Here is a 26857-nt window from a genome sequence, read left to right on the forward strand (position 1 = left end):
TCGGCCTCCACGGATTAGCTGCACCAGCTCCGGTGAGGATTCCCAATTTATTAATTGGTGAAGGGATCTCGATAGATAATTAAGATTCGTTTTGATACGTTCTCGGTTCGTCGCTCTCTGTCTCTCGCACTATTTGCCGGACTCTTACTCCGACCCTCTCTACCTCAAACCTAGCAGCCTGAGCGGCCGTGCATTTCCGTAACCGTCCGCTCCCGTTCGTGTATCCAGTTGCGTTTGCTGATTTTACGCGACCCCAAAGATCAGCACATACGGTTGCGTTTCTCGATTTTACGCGTCCCCAAAAATCGACAGGATCCGTTAAGCTATCGCCTCTTCTGATATGTTCCGTCAGAGCTCTCGTTCTTGGTGGAGTTGGGCCTGTTCCATCCCAACTCCCAGTTTATACCGGCTCGTCAGTTCCCGGTGAAAAAAGAATTGACTGGCGCCCGCCTGGCTTGCGGATGCACGAACGACGGGTGGACGGCCGAAGGTAACGTAGGTTGGTTTTCGAAGATAGTCGTTCCCGTATGTCTTGCTATCGGTGTCGGGTCGAGTCAAAGAATTACGTTACAAGTTATAAGACTGTTCAATGAGTCGATCGTTACCTAAATCGAGAAACTAGAATCTTAATTTCCGTACGTCGATGCTTCCCACGCAAAAAATGTTGGTATGCATTGAGTATGGGAATTAGTACTTATATGAAAAAGTAAATTACAATTATGTCGAGCTCATATCCAATTGCTCAGATTCTGCCCATTCCCCCTATATCTCTCTTTTTTGTGCTACTCTGAGAGTAGCACACATCAAATTAAGAGTGCGGATGTACTCTGTTGATGCAGGTACATTTTCCTTAATTTCCGTGTTTCTCCTTATACAATCTGAATAGAAATGGTGAATTAGTCCAAATTAGTAATTTACTCTGTGGGGAATTAAATGAACAATTCAAGATAAATATGTAACAATTTGTCTGAAGACGACTAAAGCGATATTTTATTTTTCATTACTTAAACTCGTCGTGTTCAATCATCCTTTAAGTTTATAATGACGTATCTCTTTTAAATAAAGAGCCATCTCCGGTTTTTAATGTGCAAGCTTTCGCTCAATATGGAACTGAGTTTAGAATCCAATTATATTTATATTTTACATTTGTTATGTTTATTTTCAATGAACCCTTGCTCCATTAAATCCATTAGTATCTGAACCTTGCGAACCATTGGAATAAACATGAACTTCTCATACACAAAGAGAATTTCCAACCAAATTTTCGTAGAAATTTAACCAATTTTTATTAACCTCTTAGGCACTATGCGCCACTATAGTGGCTTTCGCAGATGCCATCTCTCTGAACGACGCGCCACTATAGTGGCTTTCGCGGATGCCATACTGAATTGTATTATTAATTATTAGAATAATTTTTTAAAGTTAAAATGCGTGTATCATATCTTTAAGAAAAATTATAATTTAATCATCAAACACTTCATTCCAATGTACTCGTGTAAAGAACAGCATTATCCGTCACACATTGCAGTGCCGTATCATTTACAAGTAATTCGCGTTGAACGCGTACAGAGAATTAGCCCCGCGCAAAATTCAGCCGTGCCTAAGAGGTTAAAGACTATACCCGAAATTAATGTCTCCAATTTAAATTGTCATACATTAAAATCTGGTTCTGCCCTAAACATACTAATTTTTGTTAGAGTTCTAGCTTGTTCTTCCGTAGGTATAAACCTATTCCAATTTTTGGTAGACAATTCCCTCCGTGTATTAAATAATTCAGTATATCACTATGCTATAGGAATCAGACATATTTCTATCCCCAAAAAACACTTACGTGTAAAAAACTACACCAAGTACAGGAGTGCTGTGTATTCCTCTAATGAAAAGTATTGATATCAGATTATTGAGGCCAAGTGAATAATATGATTTCAATACTTTTTGTAACAGGAATTCACGGCACTCCTGTACTTGGCGTAATTTTTTACACGTAAGTGTTTTTTTGGGGGATATCATAAGTTTTTGTTGCTCAACGGGACATAGAAGCTCTAAGCACTGAAATCTATATTTTCACAGATATAAAATGTAAATGCATTATGATGTCGCTAATCAGAAAAATATATTGCGTTGTCGAAAATGTTTAATGGCATATAAATTTAATTTGTAAGTCCCTTTGTTTAGAAATGCATAAGATATATACAAATTTTTAAAGAAAATGTAATCTTTAATGCACACAAGCGTCGTTAATGGTGTCCAGCTTGTTGAAGCCGTGTGGTAAACGTAAGAGAGGAGAGTGTGCTGAATTATTTACGTACCTCAGGCCGTACGAACACCAGAAAGGATACTATAGTTTGAGCGAAGCACCAAAGCGTCGCTCGTTGCACACTTTTCTGGGCACTCTGGACTTCTACGTCTGACACCTGAACACAGGAAACTATGAAGCGGAATACCTGGACACCCTGAACTTCCACGCCTGACACCTAGATACAGGAAACTACGGAGCGGAATAACTGGACATCATATATCTCTAAACACTGTCACCTAAAATACGAGGAACTATATCGAAGCACACACATACATACACCCATACATACGCGCCCACATGAAAGCCTTAATAATTCTGTACTATTGTGAAAGTAGCCTTATATTAACTGGAAATTCGGTGTGAACGGTAGTTTCACGTATAAAGTGTATTTCATTGTGTTGTGTATTCGTAAATTACCAACACCATCCAGAATACAAATAGGTAAAGAAGGCAAAGCAGTCAGCGCCATTTGTCGTGTAAAAAAGTTGATGGACGTGCGAAGACGACGACGACGACGACGACGACGACGGACCTGAAATAAAATCATCTCACTCGCCATGTGAATACGTCCTGATCCCGTACACTAATCGTATTGAATTTGGTCACAATCAATTCAGAACCCTTGATTTCTACAGTGAATGTATCAATACATTTTTCTCACATACAGCCGTTCATAAGATATTTGATTCGAAACACAGGTGCAAGAGATGCTTCGAGTAAACGGTCTCGGCGGACCGTGTCCTGTACGGCGGGTTGCTTGTACTTGGTGCGAGACTCGACCGAGTCTCTTGATACTAAAGTCAAATTAATAATATAATTTTCTGCCTCTATATCCTACTGCCACCAATTTCTTCTCAGCGTGCTGTAAAAGTCTAATGATTTGGTTTACAAATTGTGACGTGATTTTTTGATTCCCGCTCACAAGGCGACTTCGGCCACAGATTCAGATAACGTTCTCCCTTTCTATTGATTCTGTTGATAGTTTTTCTAGCTGTGTTTCGATACGATATAGAAAGTTCTCGCTCATGTAGCTCTCGCGTTACTCTCCCGATATCCAGGAAATTCTATGGACTTTCTCTGAGTGTTCCGGAGGTGTAGTGCTGTGTCCTAGTGCAGTGCCCACCCGAGTGTCCTTTGGACCCAGTTCTCCGCCTTCGCGGATTAGCTGCACCAGCTCCGGTGAGGACTGCCAATTTATTAATTGGTGAAGGGATTTCGATTTGATACTTCCGATTCGTTGTGTTACGGTTTCGACTCGTTGCTCTTTATATCTCGCACTATTTACCTGACGGTTACTCCGACCCTCTCTACCTCAACCTAGTAGCCTAAGCAGCCGTGCATTTTCGTAACCGTCCACTCCCGTTCGTGCATCAAGTTGCGTTTCTCGATTTTACAGATTCCCAGAAATCAACAGAATCCATTAAACTATCGCATTTTCTGATAGGGTCCGTTAGAGCTCTCGTTTTGCTGGAGTTGGACCTGTTACACCCAAACTCCCAGGTCATGCCGGCTTGTCAGTTCCCGGTGATAAAGAATTGCCTGGCGCCCGCCTAGCTTGCGGATGCATGAGAGAAGAAGGTACGGCCGAAGGTAACGTAGGTCAGTTCTCAGATTTTTTGTTATCGGTGTTAAGTTAAGAAAATACGTTACAAAATATATTATAAATTTATTTGATTGATTTCATATTTTATTACCCATACTACTCTCTAAATTCGCGAAAAGTCCATCAAGTTAGGTTCGTTTGAAGTTCCTGCACACTCCAATAGAACCATATAGTATTACAGTTTTAAAATCAGGATGCAATTTTACGGATATAATCCCAGACTAAGTATTCAACTAATTGGGTTAAAAATTAGAGAAAAAATGAAGCTCCATATACAGGGTGTCCCACGACTTAATCCCCAACGGGCACTGGCATATTCTCCGTTGAAAATAGAACAAAATGCAATTTATCCGAATGAAATCGGTTGCAGCGTTTTTAAGAAAATAAATATTAAAAATTTAGAAATATCATCATTTTAAGTAAGTTGCAATCATCACCAAAAGAAAACAATAGCAGTAGAAAAGGAAAGTGGCGGGCGTTTGCGTCTGTGAACACATTCACTCAAGTAGAAACTGTAATATTATGATTAGATTATGACTTATCGAACATGAGACATGATGATATTTCTAAATTTTTAATATTTATTTTTTCGAGAACGCTGCAACTGATCTCATTCGGACAAAATGCATTTTGTTCTATTTTCAACGGAGAATATGCCAGTGCCCGTTGGGGAATGTATAGACAGTAATATTTACAGATATCTAGTACTTTTGGTCCAAAAATAACACATTTCCAAAATTGAAGTTTTTAGTAAATGTATAAAATACAATCGCGTAGTATAGTCGGTCCATGAGTTCCATGCGGTCTTTTGATATTTTCCAAGTTATAAAGTCTGAACCAAAAGACACGTGTTTCTACATAAAATAACAAATATATGCTAAAACATACATGTAATAAACATTTTATGCAGTGACACGTATGCCCTACTAGGGTTTTCATTGTTTCCGATCTGTCAAGAAAACACGTTGAACTCGTGGACAAGCAATACATACAATCATACATCAAAGCGACTCTGTATAAATTGATATTTTTTAATTTGCGTAAACACTAAAATACGTCATTTCCCGCAGAATTATTTATTTTGGCTTGCTACCCTAACCTCATTTCAACTGCACTCAAACTCCATCGCGTTGAGAGAGTGCGGTTTTGAGAACCCCGGTACGGGCGCCTCACGTTTCACATTCGAGTGCGAGAGTGAGCAATTGTGTGCGAACGTATGAGCGAAAAGAGCGGTTAAAAAGTATATGCACAAGCGAACAAACGCGCATGCGTGAGGACGAGAAAGACGATTGTAGAGTGCGCGAGATAATGAGAACGCGCAGCAGTTTATATTGAAGGAATAAATACATAGAGTGTTTTCCAACATTGTACTTTTTTCCTTCTCTAACTGATCCGAAAATCCCTCCGACACGAGAGCCTCAACCGTACGAGGCCAGATAAACGCGCTCCTTTAACCTTTGTATACACATAATGGTGTAACTGTCGATTCGACATTTACATAGTAGATTGCAATTAGCATATCGAGCTTCAGCGTCTGTAGAATCTCAATTCACGTTGGCGCATATTTTTCGATTACATTCAGCAACGTAGATTTTATAATTAGAATATCGTCCTTTTTTCGCGGTGCAGAATCATTTATTATCTTCCATCGATGATATATTTTTAATAGCAGTTTTATCTTAATTCTAATGATGAAACAGAAAACTGAGAAGTTTGTAAATACGTAACTGATAATAAATTGTTCCCTCGTGCTGAATGAATATATGAAATATGAATCAGACAGATCCCTGCATCTTCATATCTTGATATGGCGAGTCTAGAAACCGCTTTCCTTCGGCACATAAGCACCTGGTAACACAATTCACGAGGATTTGGATCTGTTTCGAGATATGATTTATGGCCCATTCCTGCGGCTGTACGTACGCGTCCAATGCGGAGAAATAATTCTATTGTCTCATGCTGTACGAAGTATTGTATGCAAATACCTTCCGCAGAATAGAGCATTTCACAATCTCTTTCGAAAACTCTAGCGCTACGTTACATTGGACATAACCTAAGGCCAATTTTTGATTTCTGAATATTCGCCGAAATTTACGATTGCGCTTATATTGAGATATTTAATATGCTTAAATTTCTCAAGAGTTTGAGAATGAGTTGAATAGTATTCTCTTAACTAGAAATGAGGGAATAGAATCTTAATGAATAAGCATTCATACACCTCGTAAAATTATTAAAAATGTGGTTTAACGCTGGAATTAATTGACCATCGATGTCGTTGATGCAAAAAACTATAATATGATTTATGTACCTATGTGACATTCAACGTGAAAATTTAACAGAGAATCATGTCTACTATGATATGGAGAGGCATATGTATATCCTACATGTATTATCCTATATGGAATATTCTACATGTTTCATATCTTAGACGTTAAATATTTTGAAAGTTATTAATACGGCCCGAACAAATCCTACACACGTAGTCAGATTACAGTATACTAAATCTTTCTTTCGTTCGGAGGAGCACCTAATTCTACAGGGCGAACCTTACAAGGTTAAATTTGCACGGCCCAATTCTAATTATTTAGAAACTGTTAAAGAGATCATTTGTTTCTGCGTTTTCCGCGAATTTACAATTACTTATTGCATTGCATTAATAAAAATACCACTAGTCACACCGAACAATACTAAAACAAAAGAGTAACCCAGACGTTATAGGAAACTTTTAAAATGCAATTAAAATGATGAGCTAAGACGCAGATACTTATGTACTTGGCAGCATAACATGATTTTAATATTTTTTTTTTACTAGAACAATAATTCATGATATAAATACAGGTATTTCCGTTTAAGGAGGGAATTCACAGCGATCCTGTACTTGACGAGGTCTTTTAGACGAAAGTGTTTTTGTGGGGGATATCATAAGTGTTTGTGCTTCAAGTTATATTAAAGAAATTCTAAACTCTGTCTATGTGAAATAAATGTGTATTCGTTACAATGATACATCGTTTCAGATTTGCCCTTCGTGCTTCATTATTTTTGAGAAATGTTATGTAAGAAGATAATATTATATGTATATTATTCTTTCATTGTGAAAAAAAATTCTACTCCGAAAGGCGAAGCTGAATTAGATTAAGTAAAATCGTACCATATTTTGAGATAGAAGAAAAGTAATTCATAAACACATATTTTAATGTAAATCGTGTGACATGATTTTAAAATTCAGAGCCACAAGACGACCCGAGCTATCATTTCGGATAACGCTCAGGCTTTCTAGTTCCCTTCGGCAGACGCCACCCTGCTTACATAAACGCTCTCGGATAGTTACGTCAATGTTCTCGGAATGTTTTGTTGAGTTGAGGCCGAGGTGCTCGAACCGGCCGTGGAAAAATAGTCTCTTCGGAACAAGTTGACCAGCAGAGAAGCACCCAATGAGACGTCTCCACGGGCCGGCAAAACTCTGGGTGAGATACCGGTACTCTACTAGAGACTGGCAATGGGCTGGAGAGCTGACGGCGATACAATTTTGATATGGTTAAAGGCAGGGGAGAAACCCCCTGGCTCGAGTTGAATATGAGCTACCCTGCTGTCGCCCTATGCCCTGAAGAAGCGGCCCTGGAGGATCTCTAGATATGTTATGCTACCGATTTGTTAAAACACGCTCTCAATATAGTTTAAAGGGACGATTCAAGGATCAAGGATTCAAGGATCTCGACCAATCAGAACGATTAGTTTCTGAATTTGACTATTAGCAAAGTAGTTGGTCTAGAGACAATCGACAAGGTGCCTCGAGCTCGCTCGCGCTCCCGTGCTACTTGGTGATAGTTTTTCTGGCTGTATTGCCTATACCGTACAGAAACTTCTCGATAGTGTAGTTCTCGCGCTGCTCTTCTTATATCCAAAAAATCCTACCGATTTTCTGCGTGTATTTCGGAGGTGCAGTGCTTTGCTCTAGTGCAATGCCCACCTAAATGTTACCTGGATACAGTTTCAAAATTTCACGGGTTAGCTCAACCAGCTCCAGTGAGAACTGCCAATTTATTAATTGGTGAAGGGATGTCGGTTTTCTAGCTTTCGATTCGTTTTCTTTCGTTCTCGTCCTCTTGCTCCCCGTTTCTTGCACTATTTACCTGACGCTTACTCCGATCCTCTCTACCGTAACCTATCAACCTGAATGGTCATGCATTTCCGTAGTCGTTCGATCTCGATTGTACATCCAATTACGTTTGCTGATTTTACGCGACTCGAAAAGTCAGCACCTACGGTTGTATTTCTCGATTTTACGCTGTCCCAAAAATCAACAGGATCCGTTCAGTTACCGTCTATTCTTATCGTTGTTTCTTACAGTTACCGTTATTTCACCTGAATTCCTAGGACATACCGGCTTATCTATTCCCAATGGAACAAGGATTGGCTGGCGCCCATCTGGTATGCTTATGCATGAACGAAGGGTGGAAGGACTGCGCTGCACTACTAGTTAGTGGGAAACTCCAGGAGAAATTAGCCGCATTTGGACGTTTTTGACATCGTATTTTTTAAAACGATTGAAACTTTTTTTGCGTGGAATAGGTGTGAAAAAATTCGATTATTATCGATAAATTATTGAATTTTGTAAAAAAAATGAGCGCTCGGTAACTTCAAGAATTAATATCTCTGGTTTTATTTATCGTAGAGAGATGAATCAGCACTTTTTCGAAAACTTAAAGAATAATCTATAAGAAGAAATTTTGTAAGTTGTAACAAAGTAAAAATTTTTCTTTGTTATAAGCAATTAAATTGTTCAAAGATTTTCCGACAGAAATTGGTCATTTTCAAAATGTTGAAAAGAAAATATGATGGGATTCTTCATCCTCCTTTGAAACATTCCATTATGTTTCATGACAATTTTTTTCAATGGAAGTTTCATGGATTTGATATTCACACTGCTGGATCAATAGCTTCATCTTTGAAATAAGTATCACATGGTTAGAAAAAATTAAATTGTAATTCAACTACATGTATTTGTTTGAATTAACTAATTAAATGTTTTTGCAACAAAAAATAATAAAATAAATTGGGATATCTAGTGATTTCCTTTCTAAATTTGGCGGTGCTTCCGCCAAGAGAGCGCGCCACCATCACAGAGGGAAGAAGAGCTTCAGTTAGAGTCAGTTAGAAGTCGAATGAAAAAATCAGAGACTTTGTGCAAATAAAGGAATATAAAAAAAGAGGTTACTTGTTATTTTAAAGCTTGTATTTCTTAAAAAGGTTATCCTGACAAGTACAGTTTACAATATGTTTTTCTTTAGTAATTTCTTCAGTAAAGTCGAATGGTGCTATTAGTTCTTTTTAACATATCGTCAATAACTTGTTTACACATTTATAGTTTAAACAAATTAAAATCAAAACAAGAACACGTATTTATATCTGATTTTTGCCCAATGTCCTAATTGAAGTATCAAATTCCTCTGGATCTCTACTGAACCAGATATGGCTCTTAAGAATGTATTTCACCTATGTCAAAATTATAAGAAGATCCTGAAACTTTAAGAGAGCGTAGCTTGTCGCCTTAAAACCACTTGTAAAGTTTCTACTGGATAATCTGATTTATTTGGAAATTATAGCTGATAGAAGTTTAATATCCGTTCTTATTATCAACAGACACATTGCTACTTATATGGACGATAATGACAAACACTTAAATGTAAGAAAATTCTTTAAAAAATCTAGCTATCACGTTTTTAAAAATATTTTTCAAATATTTAGCAAATAATTGTCTTACATTTTTTTCAATTTCTTACTTCTGTGGTCTATTATCGATATTTTATCATATATCTTGAAGATTTACAAGGTCCCTGAAACCGGTATAATAATTTTCAGATTTCTGTTTTCAATAATTGAAATCGCTGCCGAGTCAACCAGAAATATTCGCTTGAAGCCATAAACATTTATGATCGTGCAAAATTAATGATTAAAAAAAGGCCAACATACATTTTATAAGGTGTAATAACATTCTCTAACGATATTGCATGTTTATGAATTTGTTCAGCATTTAAAAAGTTGTAATTATTAAGCTTTCTCAGATTGGCATACTTTCGGCTGAGCTTGTATACGTACAGCATCTGTAACGCTAGAACATCACATACTTTTTACATCAAGCGTATGTCACACATGTCCTGTCAGACACGGGTTCATGTGTGTCTCTCAGGATTTGAATACTTTATTGATCATATTTCTATTTAAGTTGATATCTGATTTTATAAGACTTCGATTTCTGTTTGACAAGAACCAACGATGGTAATCGATTTATAATACAATCAAAATAACGATTTTGGGTGAATTAAATGCTTGTTTTTAATAAAATGGATTGCTTAGAATTGAAGCCTAACTAGAAATTCTATTCTAACCTCGGTAAGGTCAGCCTATCGTGGTTCTTTAAGGACGTTGTTCGTTAAAATGAAAGATCCAACAGAGGATTGAAACTTTCACCAAATATTCTTCGAATTATTAAAAAAATATTTCTCCTCAGGCAACAATCGTTTTGCCGTCCGGAATTGGTAAAAAATTTCATTGAAATTGATGATTTTAACACGCAAAGCATAGACGCATGGCCTATATTAATTTTTTGACATCGATGGAGGTCTAACACATGCATGAAACTTTGCTAACAGTTAAAAGATTCTAAAAGCCATATTCTCAAAAAAAAATGAAATTTTTTGACCGTCTCGATCCATGTTCATTTTGACGAAAACTAAAATTTTCGATAGTATGAGGTGTGTGGTGGGGGGAACGCTCGCGACGTGGCAACAGCGTAGCTGGGTCGGCTGAGGGGACAGCGCGTACCTTGTACATATACATATGCATGAATTTAAATCTGACGTTTTATTCAGCACCGTACATTATAGAATAATAAATATTATTACCGTATAATATTATCGTATTAAATAGTTTAACAATGAATGAAACTTAACGACCAACGAAACTTAAAAACGATTATCTTGTAATAATATATCTTGTTATTCTTCGATTATCTTGTTTCATATATAAATATTTAAATATATAATATTATATATTTAATATTTTTTTATTTATTTATTTTATGTAATCATTGTAATCATTGTGATCTAATAGCATACTTTTCCCGATATAAATATGTCTGTTTGGCCGCTGAACGTAATGGGGCAGTCCGATGTTTCTAGCTCGTTTACCGTATTAGTGTGTGCTTGTCGGTGCACACCATTTGTGCGTGTGCGTAGACCAATCCGAAACAAAAGTTTGTACCGTTCGTCGTACTACGCGCAATGGCATTCATGCTAGCAGTACGGTATAACTTTTTGGTGAGATTGTCACCGAACAACGTCCTTAAGAATAAAATGTAATAATCCTATATCGATCCTACATAACTATTTCAACTAAAATCTCGATATCATTAGGGTCGCGAGTAGAAAATTAGTTCGGCTATTACTTTGCCCCTTTTAGTTTTTTCCAATTCTATTGGGGAGAGAGGTGGGCAGTAGGACAATCAAGCATAACCCTACTAGACTGGTCATGCTTCTATCTATGCGACCTTTGTAGATTTCCTTGTTGGGACTTATAAAGGCTTCCAAATTACGCCCCTACTAAACCGATCAAAGAATTGATAACAAATATTACTTTATTACATTTATTCAATAAATGTTGTCTTTTACTTTTAATTGGATATTCGCAACTTATTCTTTAAGATTGATACATATTAACCGCTGAAAACACATATAAGTTTTTGTCCAGAATTACTTTGTACATGGCTATTAATAACTTTAATAGTAAGGATTTAAAAAATAATTAGAAAATTGTACGGATTATATTAAGATTTAACCGATCGGTTTTTTCTGTTTATCTCCTTTTAAGTACAATAATTGATATTACAATAATGTGAAAAAATACATTTAGCCGTGATTTATTAATATATGTATTTCTAAATGACTAATTTTTTTTTAAATTCATTAAATATCGATTAAAGGCATTATCGATACACATCACAACGCAAAAAGTATTTCAGTAAATTTACGACAATTCGCAGTACAAACTTCCGTTTGCGGGTGGTATTTGCATGATCGACACGAGTTCCGTCGCAATGTCTAATATATCTCTCTGTGGATTATTCGGTTAATGGAAATTGAATCACGTGAAATTTGCGTTTGAATGAGGGCTCAATGCATTGGTTTAAACCGTGCAGACACTGGACCTACATATAGTTATATCACTGCGTGATTTACTCAAAAAGATAAAGAACGATGATGGGATATAAATCTGTTACATAAATTTGTAAATAAACATTTAAAAGTAACCAAAAAGAAAGGAACAAGAAACTTTAATAAAAATAAGTAAATTCCGAACGGTAAGAATGCACTTGTTACATCCCGGTCGCAATGTTCGAATCTCTTAAGCCTCGTGCCCGGAACTTGTTACACGTGGCCTGTTCCCCTTGCCAAGGACTTGCAAGTTGTAGTGCTTCATGGGCGAATTCTTTCATGCGCGCGGATCATTCGACATCCGCACACGTGCTAGACCTCCCCCGCGGAGACGTTTCTCAGAACGCCATTTCAGCGTTTAAATCTCCCTTGTTTGATTCAGGGGACTTGGGGGGTTTATCCTGGATGCCCCGACAAAACGAGGACAAAGTCAGTCTAGTTTTGCATTTCTGTATATTTACCGCATTTGGATATAGTTTTGGTGCAAAGTCCAGTAGCCCGTCAGATTCGCGTTTGAACATCGATATTCGAGACACCATACCGAATTATCTGAACGTCCCGCGAACAACCTGCACCGTTCGAAGTTCCTCGAGCGTTTGTTGTGTAAAAAGAGAACTCAGTAGGATTTGAACCGGATAGTATTATAGTGGCTATACCTAGCCACAAATTAGCCGCGGCCGTTCCCAGTTTGCTGAAATCGAAAAAACACGGTACTAGTCCTTATGTTAGGGGCCAGGTGCGGCTTTCTCGCACCGATGTTTCTTACTATCAGTCTTACAGTCTTCCGGCTGTATAGCCTCAGCTAGCTAAAATTGCTAGAGGGGAACGTCGGGGCGACGAGAAATGGAAGGTTCGGGGTTACGCCAATGAGAACGCCGTTTGAAGTTAAATTATCCATTTATTCCACGCGCCGCGATTCGCGGTCTTAGAAAATGCGGTGGGCCGCACCTCTTATCCTTCCGGAAATCTTTGCAGGTCGGCGTATCGAATTCCTGGACCACAGATCTCCACTCGAACTCCGTGCACGCGGCTACTCTGGCTGTACTTCGCGGGGGGTATGCAATAAAAAAAAGTATGGCGGTGTTCGGGAGGCACCACTGATCACGAAAATGACCTTCTTTTTCTCCGGAAGGTCATAGTTTTTAAATGGGAGCAGGTCAAAGTTGACCAATCACAGGGAGGCGTCAAGAGAAACGTAGGCACCTACGAACTCTGAGTTTTCTTCCCTCGTTTTTGTTTCTCGATGGCTTCGAGCAGGATGACGTCAGCCGAAAACAGACATGCCTATTGGAAACAAGAAACAAGAAAGAAGCCACCGAGAAAGATAAGCGAGGGAAGAAAACTCAGAGTTCGTGGGTGCCTACGTTTCTCTTGACGACTCGCTCTGATTGGTCAACTTTCACCTACTCCTATTTAAGAACTATGACCTTCCCGAGAAAAGGAAGGTCATTTTCGTGATCAGTGGTGTCTCCCGAACACCGCCATATCCCGTTGGTCAGGTAATTTCGGAACACCCTGTTCACCTGGAACACCCCCAAGAGAACTCCGATACACCAAATCAAAAAAAGAATAAAGATGTTGGCTGGATCAGGGCGAAGGGTCTGCTGGTACCACAAGCTGGACACTCTCGCACACAGAAAACCACCTCATACATATATCGCTTATACCCCTTACGCAAATCTTACAACAAGGAGCATATCAAAATTTGAAATCCCGACAGTAGCCAAAGTCGAATCACCAGAAAATTAAAAATCGAAAGAACCGAGCCGTAATCAAAAAGAAGTTCAAAATATTCCAATTCTAACCATCGCACGTGTAGGTTCGTCGATTACTGTCGATAACCCTCAACCCACGTGCCCTAATAATGAACGTAAGTTTGACGACTCAAGAGTTAGGGTGTGTAATAAGGAAACCGTACCTATGGTATACACATATTACACCAGATCTAATACTTACTAGATATACCCTATAATCGCAAAGTATACATACAATTTAAATTCTGTAAGATTTTCGTTATTTTAAAATGTACTGTAACGTAATTCTTTTCCTTGACCCGACATCGGTATAAACTGGGAGTTGGGGTGGAACAGGCCCAACTCCACCAAGAACAAGAGCTCTGACGGAACCTATCAGACGAGGCGATAGCTTAACGGATCCTGTCGATTTTTGGGGACGCGTAAAATCGAGAAACGCAACCGTAGGTGCTGATCTTTGGGGTCGCGTAAAATCAGCAAACGCAACTGGATACACGAACGGGAGCGGGCGGTTACGGAAATGCACGGCCGCTCAGGCTGCTAGGTTTGAGGTAGAGAGGGTCGGAGTAAGAGTCCGGCAAATAGTGCGAGAGACAGAGAGCGACGAACCGAGAACGTATCAGAACGAATCTTAACTCTCTATCGAGATCCCTCCACCAATTAATAAATTGGGAGTCCTCACCGGAGCTGGTGCAGCTAATCCGTGGAGGCCGAGAACTGTATCCAAAGGACACTCTGGGGAGCACTGCACTAAGGCACAGCGCTAGACCTCCGGAACACTCACAGGAATTCATAGAATTACCTGGATATCGCGAGAACAACGCGAGAACTGTACGAGTCGAGAACTTGCTATATCGTAGTGAAACACGGCAAGAAAAACCATCAACAGATAGCACGGGAGCACGAGCCAGCCCGTGACACCTCGGTCGGTGCCCCGAGACAGACTGCTTTGACAATAGCCAAATCCGAGAACTAATCATTCTGATTGGTCGAGAGCCTTATAACCGATAACTCTTCCATCTCCTTCTAGTCGTCCCTTTAAACCAAATCGAGAGCGTTCCTTAACGAATCGGTACGTAACTTCTGGAGATCCTCCACGGCCGCTTCCCCAGGGCATCGGGCGACAGCTGGGCACCACATCCTTAACTCGGGCAGGAGGTTCCTCTTCTGCCCTTAACCGTATCAAAACTACCTCCGCCCGCTCTACAGCCCTTTGCCCATCTCCAGCGGGGCGCCGGTATCTCACCCGGGCTTCTGCCGGTCCGTGGAGACGTCTCCGTCAGGTACTCTCCTCTGCCGGGCAACTTGGTATGTCGAGACTATCTCCCCACGGCGGATTTGAGTACCTCGACCTCAACTAAACAATAACGAAATCTTACGAGAGCCTTGACTTAACTGTAGGAATCAACCCGAGAGCGTAGTTTCTGAGCAGGGTGGCGACCCGAAGGGAACCAGAAATCGAGAACGTTGTCTGTATCGGTAACCGAAGCCGCCTTGGCACCGTGATTCAAAAAATCACGTCACAGTACCTAACCTAACCTAGCCTAACTAAAAATAATTTTTAATTCACTAATTTAGACTATAGAGTGCATCAGTAAGATACGTATAATACTATAATATGGAAATAAAATATATTCAAAAATTCATTGGATAATATATTATTTCTATGCCGAATATACATATGTTTGCCGAAAAATGTTGGGTAATACATTCTAGTATACCTGCAAAATATATACTGAAATATACCTGTTCATACATTCTTTTAATACAGCAAATAGATAATTTTCATATATTTGGAAATAAATATGAACATACAATATGTGTAATTATATTTTCACATACTTTATGTCAGAAGTGCTTCCGGTGTACACTAACATACTAGACACATACTAGACACATTTTATTGATATTTTATGTGAATAAGCATATACAGTGGAGCTCCAATCAACCTCAAGGATCCACAGATAGCTGAAACCAGGGTTAAATCCGTCACAAATCTTTATTTCAACTAGTAGAATTTGAATGCAATATACATGAACCCTTACATAATGACTTTGTCTTAATGATTATTATATGCATACTAGTTAGTTATCTTAGGGCTTATCTTTGCTCATCACGTATTTTAGTCGAACTTCAAGATGTGTCTGTTTTTTTAGTAATTGGCAGTTTGTGACACTATCCCTATGGAAAAAAGTATATAAGCTGATTTAATTTAAACATAAATATATACTTATCAGATATGCTTCATGTCTAAGCAAAATAAATATTATATACTTAATAGAAGGACGCGTCAGAGGTGGATGAGGATGCTGGATGATTATTAAGTTTAAACAACAGAAACGGTGTACAATGTGTAGATGGGTGACCGCTTTACATTACCATAAAGGGATTAATGGCGAGTTAAGAGAAGTGCGTTTTTGCTTTTTTTCTGCTTCAGGATGTGTTTTGGCCCGTTTTTGTGGAGATATACTTTGCTAGCAAAAATTCGATACTCCAGATATATACAGGATGTATAATATATATCTGTTATATATCTGAGATATACATTAAATAAATTGAAAAATATATTAGAGCAATATACTTCTTTCCTGTGGGGGATAGAAATCTTAATGAACTAATTACCTCTCTAGCAAGTAATAAATGCATAACATGAGATTGACATTATGTGTAGTTGTAGTATTAATTGTAGATGCAACCTAAACAATTTTTTTGGGCATGATATATCGCCAGGAGAATCGTACTGGGGTAGAAATGTGACTAGGACTACCACTGCCCTTAGCCTTTTCATAAATTAGATTATCAGAGGCCTTTCGTTGCAACATTAAAAAATCTCTTGGTAGCTTTCCGATCTTATTAGAGAATCGAATTTCAGACTTGGACGAAGCTGTAAAGCGGTTAACCGTCAGAAAATGCATGTATAAATGCAACCGCCAATGAAGAGGTAATTCTGGTTTCTGACACGGACAACTTCTTACAGCTTTAATTATGTAACGATGTTCTGTTTGTGTTGCCGTATTAACAAACTTTTCATTAATGTTCCTACAGTGACGGAGAAGTCATATAAAAACATCAATACTGACATAAATATCATTACATTTAACTTCCGCGTTGAAGCTGCGGTGGAGCTGGTTAGCCAAACAAAATTAATGTAACACCTGATTAGCCAATAATATAAGACACGCATGCTACAAGGTCCCATATAAGAGACAACTTTTCCTGACACACCAGTACTGGTGTGCAATGTTTGCAAAATGTCGAAAAACTTTTAGTGGCGACTCCAACTCAGAAGCCAAGTGTAACCAAGATGAGTTAAAAAATTTGGAAGTGGTAATACTTACATGAATAATGAATCCTGTGCCAAATTTGAATTTACGCTTGTGCTTTGAATAGTGCAGCATTCGGATATCGTATCAATCTTTTTCACATCATCCAGAGCGTTAATGGAAAAGTTATTGTTATAGCCAAGTTCTTTTTTGTCACTACATTTGTTCGATTCAGTATTCTCTGCGTTCAGCACATGGGTTCCTTTATTGACACGATTATTTGCCTCGTTCTTCGAAACTTCATTTGTTAATGGAATTTTTAAGTGCTCTTTTTTTATATTCATTTCATCAGTTATTCGTTGTTCAGTTGCAATACTGTTAAATAAAGTAAACATTACTTTTTTTATCTCTTTGTCTATCACGGATGCATATAAGCGCAAGGGCCACGCGTGTCATAGACGCGTATGTGCGCACCCTGTAAAAAAACTTATTTCTATCACTGCGATTCAAATGAACATTAGACATGTGAAGTCCAAATTTTTGAATTCAAAACAATGGCCGTGGCTTGTTCCCTTGAATTTCTGAGGTCTCTGAACCCGAAACTGATGTCTAAATTGTTCAATATAAGATGGAAAATAAGATTTGATTATCATTTGATTATCATTTGGAAATTCAAATTTTCGAGATATTATACGAATCTTGCTTTAATAGATGCAAATCGACAATATTTTTTGATTTTCAGTATGTTGTCTTCGTTATTTTAATTTTGCCATTTTTAGATACAAATTCGACTTCAAGGACCCAAAAATATTTAAAAAAATAATCTCAATTTTTTTTTATTAAATCTTTAATTAATAACACATTTGGCACAACAAAATTCAAGAAGCTGTGACAGGCAAAGGGTTGATCGAAGAAATATGTAAATTTTTATTAAGTCGCTGTTGTGCCAGTTAGGATCATCGACTTCAAATTTAGAAAGTTATTTGTATTTAAGATGTTTAAATGTTTTGTCCCTCTTCGCCACATTTCATCCATACTGACATAATGAATTGATGAATGTTCACATTCAATTCGAGTCGCTGTGAAACATGTTCACATTGAATCGATGTCAATAAAAATCAGTGAAACATAAAATCAGTCATTAAAATTGCTTTCATAGTACGTAAATCTTCTTCATAATGTAGAAGATATGAGCATAGTATTGCATAGTAGATGTACCTCAGCTATTCAGGTAAAAAGTCTCAACAGAAATTGGTTTTACCATTGAAATTAAATGGACAAGTTTACATAAATTACTACAATTGAGTTATTCAGGAATATTGCACTAACTGAAACTAGTTCAATCATTTAAGATGGTGTCCTTAGTATCATAACAATAGTATTTCTGTTCCTGTGAATAACATGTATGTTTTATTATAAAATATTTGCTATGTAAGTGAAAGGATATTGATCCATTATTTAAAATTTTTTCATATCACACAGTTTAAATATTGAAGTAAAAGAATTATTTAAAAATTTTTCAAGATTTTCAATTCAGAAATTATTGTATTAATGATTGATGTAAAAAAAAGTGTCTTCTAGAAATTTCATCCATATTACTATCTGAAAGCTGAGATATGTCAAAAATAATATTGCTATTTGATCTAGCGAAGTATATCTATATAGTTAATTTTTGGCTACTGTTATTCCGTATACAATCGTGAACTAGATTTTTCACGCATGAACATTGTGCATCTGTCAAGCACATATACAAAGTTCAAATCCATATCTTGACAATGCTCGAAGTGTTCAACTTTCATGATAGTGTGCTTAAGTCTTCCATTATAAGAGCGAGGTTCGTTAAAACGTTAGCTTGAATAATACTTTATGTGCGAGAGTATGTTTGTTAAAAATTATTGTATAGATGTTTTGTGAACATCTATTCTACCAGAACTTTACATTAATTTACCGAGAATGTGTTAAAATTATCAGATGCAGCTATGCAATTATATTTCAAACCACGGCGAGAAGGATGGAAGTGGAAACTCACGTCGAATATATTGGGTTGATCGTGCAAATAGATCCTTCAGAAACTTCATTAGTATTTATGGCTCCCATCAAAATAAATCCTCCGTCTTTTTTCGCAATATTGGGATCCAAAGTATTTTTTTCATCACACAAAATGCCAATATTATTCCCTGCCATCGTAATTTTTAACAGAAAAAAAAAAACATCGACCGCATTCCAATTTCGGGAATCCTTGGCTGCAAGGGATCGAAAATCTTGAGGGAGAATTCAAACTCTTTCCCCACATTTCCAAGTCAAAAGATAGCTACGTTTTCATTTAATACTCAAGCTATGCGCTTTTTATATTCCCACGTTCGACTGAAAAGTATTAATTCTCTAACTCATGAATTTATAGTAACTCCGAAAACAAGAAAGCATTTATTCTCCATTAAGTGAAATTTATATAATAAACTGAAGTCGAATGATTTAACAGAGCTCATTAACTCAATACTATTCACAGCTGTAAAAAGTTAGCATCTGCACGCGTGTCCAAATCAACGCTTAACGTATGAAATGCAGTGTTGATTACACATCATTCGCGGGAAGACATACTTAGAAATCTGTTATTTAAATTGTCTGATATTAAAGTTCTACTCGCTTATTTGTATTGCATAACGTTCAAATGTAAATATTTAATTAAGGAATGTCATGCAAAAATGAAATACTGAATAATATATTTATAACTACGTGGAACAACACCCAATTGGAAATAACTCAATTAAATTATCGTCGAAAATTTCTTACTTTTTTACCATTTTATGTCAGACAGGACTGTTATCTCTTATACTTTAATTTTCTCTTCCGTTGCGTTGTGGACATTAAATTTCATAGTTGTACGATTTATAATTTGATCAGTGTATCAATTAGAAAGTACAATAACTGGAAAATCCTAGTGATGGTAAAAATATTCTAGAGAAGTTTCACGCCTAAAGCTACGAGGCTAATCTACGAGTTTACAAAATTGCGCGGGATCGACCTTAATTCGATTGAACTGCTGTTGGGAATGGTGAACAGCAGGTTTTACGTGTTAACAGTACCTACCTATTTTGAAAAAATTAGCTAAAAGAAAATAGCATTTTAATTAGAGTTTAACCCTGCGTTCGAGTTCATCAAACCGATGACACGTAACGATTTATTAAATTGCACTAGCCTACAATTGTGCTTATGTAAAGTCTCTTTACGAATTTTTTATAACTTTCAGTCTGCAAATGCCACAATGTGTTGTTCCATGTATATTGTATATAATTTCGTGTTAATTTGTTTAATTAGGCACTATTTCACTAATAATTTTGAGTAAAAACTTTACGTAATTCGCGGAGGCTAAATGAAGCAATATTAGGAAATATGTCAGACTCAATCGTTAGTCTTCTGTTAACTTTAAGACTCAAATGGAAGCGTTAACTTCAGGTGATGTATTTCTACTGAATAACTCTGCATATTACATTTTCATTTTACTAATTGTATTTATTCATTATTAAGTAGTAATCATATCAGGATTTCATTTAAAAATATTGATTTTATTTATAATAAATATATTTAGAATAAATAATTATTCATAAACGTACGTCTCGTATGAGATTCGTGTACCAATCTCAATTTGCATATTATAATATCTAGACACATAATTGTGAAAATAACGTAATTTCGTATACGACATCACAAAAGATCGAAATACAATAAAAGACTGAATTAAGGTAGTCCTTTAACGGGAACGAATATTACATGAGTACCTCAAGTTGATATATGTTGAATATAAAGGACATGCGTACCGAAACGTAGATGATGTTACCGGGACTTCATAAGAAATAAATTGTGCTAGAAATCTTTTATAGGAAAATCTTTATGGCCAGACTTTAATGTACTTAGGCATTAGATGTATTGTTATGCCTCACGATAGGATTCGTCGTATAGTTAATCTTCAGACGCAAAGTCAGCATTAGACGAATGCTAACCCTATGCATAAGGCGTTAAGATAAAAGCGATGAGAGACACCTTGTGAGCCACAGCGGTCACTCGCGAAGTTCCTAACTAAGAGTGAAGTCCTGGAGCGTAATTCATAGTTGTGAATAATTAGTATATCTGTGCCTACTCCCATTAGTTCTCTATATAATTCCAAATCGGTGCAATTATTTATTTGTGATCCTAAAGAACTCATGACGGCATAACAGTATACATAATCAATATCCTGAAATATTCCCTAAAACTTCCGAATTTCGTAAATACCTCAAAAAAAGGCGCCTACCGAACATTTTCCAATCCAATCGTATATGGCGACATCTTCCAAATGGGGACTTGAACGAACAAATCATTTCCAATGGCACTACTATCGTTATATTTTTCAAATTAGTAAATAATAAAATATGATAGATTCATGTGTGTAAAATATTTTACAATTATTATTGGTATGTTGGAATATCGTTATTTTCAATTGTCTTATGACGGACTATTATTTGACTAGGTGCTGATAGAATCTACCTTGATATATGAATTTGTAAGGATCAAAAAGGCAATTAATTTCTATAACTCCATTGACTCAAGGATTATTGCATACATTCCCCTATAGTCAGTGCAATTATTGATGTTCTATTTTACCATAATGGATTCCGTCACCCGCTGAGAATGTTGAAACATCCTTCATGTCAAATGCAATCTTTACATAACACTGAAATCAAAAATACTATCAGTTTACCTCATTATTGTATTAAATTTCATTAGACGTAATATTTCTCTTCAAAACGATGTTGTGATTACAATCATGATAAAGTAAGATAAGATGTGTCTAATAATTATACTATTCGATCATGAAACAGTTATAAATTGATTCTTGTTAATTTAATTTTTAATAATATCTATGTTACGTTTGTTCATAGCTAGATTAAATTATATGATGTAACGTGCGTTTATCCAGTGAGTTCCCTGCGAATTGTAACGAAACTCGCGGTTACAAACTCTTTAAGATTGAAGTCAATAGATAGCGTCGTCTGGGATAGACTTCCCTCTCCAGTAAGTAAGAGTCCCTGGTAGGAATAGCAATTATCGTGCTCTTCTCTTTTGTCAATTGACCGTCGTGTAAGCAAGGCGTGTGCTAAGTGCGATCAAAGGCGACAGGGCTCCTAAATGAGAACCTAAATTCTTTATATAACAATAAAACTGGATAGCAGATGATAAGTTCAAGAAGTGCTTGAAGGTGATCGATCATTCAACAACAAAATCTACAATGTAAAACCACCTCTATACTATAAAACTGTTGAGTCGTGACGAATCGAAAGAGGACTCAAATAAGGAGACTTAACAGATGGACACCGTCATCATTATCCAGACAGATAAGAAATATTAATTATAACCGGTTACTATAGGATTGACTTTATTGTATAATTTATTAGTTCTATTTCAATGTGTTTTTTTCTTATGTTTGCGTTTAATTTCTTAGTTGTATAAACTGAATGGGTTATAAATGAACGTCGAATTAATATTATGGTTAAAATTTTAAAATAATTGTGTAACGATTATTAGTGGCCATAAGTAAACCATTCATGTTAAGAGCAAATAAGAAAATATTACAATGATATCGTTTATTTCTACATTATACAATGTAGAAATCTAGAAGGAGAGACGAGGGGTCTAGTGAAATTTTAACTCAACCAAAAAGTCCCTTATCAAATTATCAGAATATTGAACAGTAACCTTATTGGACTCGCTAGATGCCCATGTGCAGGATTTGCTGCACTCGATAGACAAAATAAAGGGACTCTCCATATCCGTTTTCGAGTTACGTGTGAACTTTTATTGATCAGAAACTTATTAGTTATTACAATGGATTATTAGTCGGAAATGTTAAAGTCTGAGATGCTTCTTGATTAAACATTTTTAAAAGATAGGAAATATGCTTTACATAATTATCCACTCTTAAAGTCACATATCCATACATAGATACACATACAGTTTAAATTATTTATTCTACTACACGTTGATTCTAATCTTTAGTGTGTATTAGTTTTCTATTCCATCTGTTGAATAAATAGTTTAAATTGACAGTTGGATTAACATAGGTGGCGCCACGGAGTTGAGTAGGCTCTTACCACGTAACATCTGTCCTGGTCGTTTCTGTTCCTATATAGACTCTCGCCTTATATGATATAGTAATCAAACCATAAAATAATAACTGTTATTGTAACCTGAAATCATCAAGTGTTAATGTAAAATATAGACGAAGACGTCTCCACGAATCGGCAGAAGCCCGAGTAAGATACCGGCGCCCCGCTGCAGAGAGGGAAAGGGCTGTAGAGCGGGCGGAGGTATAGTTTTGTTACGGTTAAGAGCAGGGGAGGAACCCCCTGACCGGAGTTAAGGATGTAGTGCCAGCTGTCGCCCGATGCCCTGGGGAACCGGTCGTGGAGGATCTCCCAGTGTTACGTACCGATTCGCTAAGGAACTCTCTTGATTTGGTTTAAAGGGACGACTCGAGGGAGAAGAAGAGTTATCAGCTATAAGGATCTCGAAAAATCAGAATGAATAGTTCTCGAATTTGACTATGGTCAAAGCATTCTGCCTTGGAACACCGATTGAGGTGTCACAAGCTGACTCGTGCTCTGGTGCTATCTGTTGACAATTTTTCTAGCTGTGCTTCCGATACGGTATAAAAGGTTCTCACCTGTGTAGTTCTCGCGTTGTTCTCGCGATATCCAGGAAATTTTATAGATTTTCTCTGAGTGTTCCAGAGGTGTAGTGATTTGCCCTAGTGCAGTACCCGCCTGAGTGTCGGTACAGTACAGTAGTCGGTACAGCCGATTACAGTTCGTCGGTCTTCACGGATTAGTTGTACCAGCTCCGGTGAGGATTCCCAACTTATTAGTTGGTGGAGGGATTTCGGTTCGATAGTTCCGATTCATTCTGTTACGTTCTCGATCAGTTACTCTCTGTATCCCGCACTATTTGCTTGACACTTACTCCGATCCTCTCTACCTCAACCTAGCAGTCTGTGCATTCCCGTAACCGTTCGCTCCCGTTCGTACATCTAGTTACGTTTGCTGATTTTATGCGACCCCAAAGATTAGCACTTCCGGTTGCGTTTCTCGATTTCACGCGCCCTCAAAAATCGACAGAATCCCTTATGTTATGGTATCTTCTCCTAGGTTCCTCCGGAGCTCTCGTTTTGGGCCTGTTCCACCCCAACTCCCAAGTCATACCGGCTTGTCAGTTCCCGGTGACAAAAGAATTGGCTGGCGCCCGCCTGGCTTGCGAATGCATGAGAAAAGGGGGGATGGCCGAATGTAACGAAGGTTAATTCTCGAAGAAAGTGAGTTCTAAGAGTTTTGATTATCGGTGTCAAGTTAAGAGAAATAGGTTACAATTGTTTGATTCTTTATTTTTAGTTGAAAAGTGAGTAAACATGGTATGACTGTATACATTTGCATGAGCGCGACTAAAATAATGAAAATAAAAACACATTGAGTTATTTTATATGGAAATCGAATGTTTAAGTTATGTAGGATCAGGATCAATACCTAAGAATAATGACGATTTAATGGGAATAACACAATTTATTATTTGAAACTACACTCCGCAATATTCAATTGTTGCCCTTCTGTTCTGGACTAATCCCCATTCGTACTCACGTGCTCACACACGCAGTCATCGCGAATTCTCTCGCTCTTTTCTTTCTATCGCTTTCTCTTCCTCACCTTCATTCGTGCCTTCGTTCACGCAGCTATCATGCAGGTGTCATTGCATCCTTCATGCAATGTATCATGAATGTATAAATTACATATACCGTACAGTGTACTTTATCACGTTTACAATATTTAACAAGTATTAATTAATGATTGAAATAAAAAACATATTTATTAAATAACAATGTATTAACAATCCATTAATAACCATGAATTACCAACTATAATAATTTCTGATAAACGGTAATTAAATAGTTAATGAACAACAATTGAACAATATACTTCAAGACACGATTGCATGATTGGTCATCGATAGATGGTTAATAATGGTTAATTATAATTAATTAATAACTATCAATATGATAAACTAATGATAATAACTGACTGGAAAACGTTGTTCGCTCTTACAATGTTGCATCGCGCCAATATCAGCAATCTGTGAACGAATGCGCTTGCGCTTGGACTCTAAAACGATTGCTAATCGTGCGATCCGCCTGAAGCAACTAACTTTTGCTTTACACGACTGTACCTCCCATCACGCAGTTATGACCCACAAGAATCCTTCGCAAATCATTCATAAATCATCGATTCAAGCCACAATCTTTATACGGGAAAGATCAATCTCAGGTCAGTTTTGGATCCATCCAGCACTCTGAATTTATCATTCCAAAACCTGAGCGTAATTTGCCGGGAAACACGTAATTAAATACTACACAGTTTTACCATACGTGTCTGTACTGGATCTTATGTGGAACGTGTGAAAGGATCTATCAGCGATCCGTCCTGTATCTAACAACTTTTACTGTAGGCATTTACTGATAATGTTAACCCTGCGCGGATCATATGAGTCTTTTTCGACCCAAGCGAATATTCACCCTTAAATATCTTGCGTGTCCTTGAAGTGCCGGGTTTCTCTCCTCACCCTAAATAAACTTACTAGTGAGGGGTACTCAGTGCCCAAGCAGCGCCTTCATCCAGGAGTTCCTATCGAGACAGCAGTAGGATAAAATCTTGAACGGGTCGAAAAAGACCCATATGACCCAGGGTGCCATAAAAATATGACCCACGCAGGGTTAAGACTATTATTTCAATTCTGAGATTCCTCGTCGACATCCATTCTTTTTCCTAGGTACCAGCGTATGCTTCCATCATATTTCCATGGACTCTTCTTTTTCTGAACACTCCTTCTTTAAGAAATGGGTATTCCATCGACGTATTCATAATACGCTGCACCCTTTGATAATTAGATATCTTACTGTATTGTTTATATTGGAAATAAATCTTGACAAATAATATTTCTTCAGATTCTATTGCAAATATCTTTAGTCTTGCAATAATAACATTAATAAAATAACATTACAGAAGCATAGAAGGTATTTAGTGCTGACATAGTATCCGGTCTAAAAAAGAAAAGCAGGTACTTGTAACGCTGTGTTAGTGACATCTAATAGGCATGTCTTCGGCTGGCTTCAGTCTGTCCATAGCAACCGAAAAATAAAAGCGAAGGAAGAAAACTCAGAGTTCGTAGGTGCCTACCGTTTCTGTTGGCGTCTCGCTCTGATTGGTCAAATTTGATCTGCTCCTATTTAAAAATAAATAACTCTGGACAAAAAAGGTCATTTTTGTAATCTGTGATGCTTACCAAATACCCTTATACCCCGTTGGCTAGGTAATTTCCAAACACCCTGTATATCAATTTCGAAATCCCAAAGACTATTGTACACGTATCATTAATCGATAATTTTTATAAATTGTGACGTGATTTTTCGAATCACGGTCCCAAGGCGGCTCCGGTTACCGATACAAATAACGTTCTCGATTTCTGGTTCTCTTCGGGTCGCCACCCTGCTCAGAAGCTACGCTCTCGGGTTGATTCGTACAGTTATGTCAAGGCTCTCGTAAGATTGTGTCAGTGTTTAGTTGAGGTCGAGGTGCTCGAATCTGCCGTGGGGATATAGTCTCGACGTACCGAGTTGCCCGGCAGAGGAGAGTACCCGACGGAGACGTCTCCAC

General features: G+C 37.3%; 2 protein-coding genes across 11 annotated transcripts in view; one reads left to right on the top strand and one right to left on the bottom strand.

Annotated features, from left to right (window-relative positions):
• LOC107268243 overlaps positions 1–26857 on the top strand; it is a 36039-nt gene that overhangs the window by 6185 nt on the left and 2997 nt on the right. The window lies entirely within an intron of this gene.
• LOC112494424 lies at positions 15702–20516 on the bottom strand. Of its 10 annotated transcripts, none has more exons than XR_003059820.1 (8): positions 20217–20516; positions 19920–20054; positions 19159–19493; positions 17205–17504; positions 16489–16905; positions 16141–16400; positions 15912–16047; positions 15702–15834 (listed from the first exon to the last, which is right to left on the bottom strand). XR_003059820.1 is itself a non-coding variant. In XM_025085548.1 (5 exons), the coding sequence occupies exons 2-4, from the start codon at positions 19311–19313 to the stop codon at positions 15960–15962; spliced, it is 543 nt and encodes a 180-aa protein (XP_024941316.1). In that variant the 5' UTR covers positions 19314–19493; positions 19920–20516; the 3' UTR covers positions 15702–15834; positions 15912–15959. The 10 variants fall into 10 exon arrangements, 1 of the variants encoding a protein (XP_024941316.1); XR_003059821.1 differs by having other exon boundaries at positions 19920–20064; XR_003059818.1 differs by lacking the exon at positions 19920–20054 and having other exon boundaries at positions 19159–19372.

The sequence above is a fragment of the Cephus cinctus genome, unplaced genomic scaffold, assembly GCF_000341935.2.
Source record: "Cephus cinctus unplaced genomic scaffold, Ccin1 Ccin1_scaffold0499, whole genome shotgun sequence".
NCBI lineage: Eukaryota > Metazoa > Arthropoda > Insecta > Hymenoptera > Cephidae > Cephus > Cephus cinctus.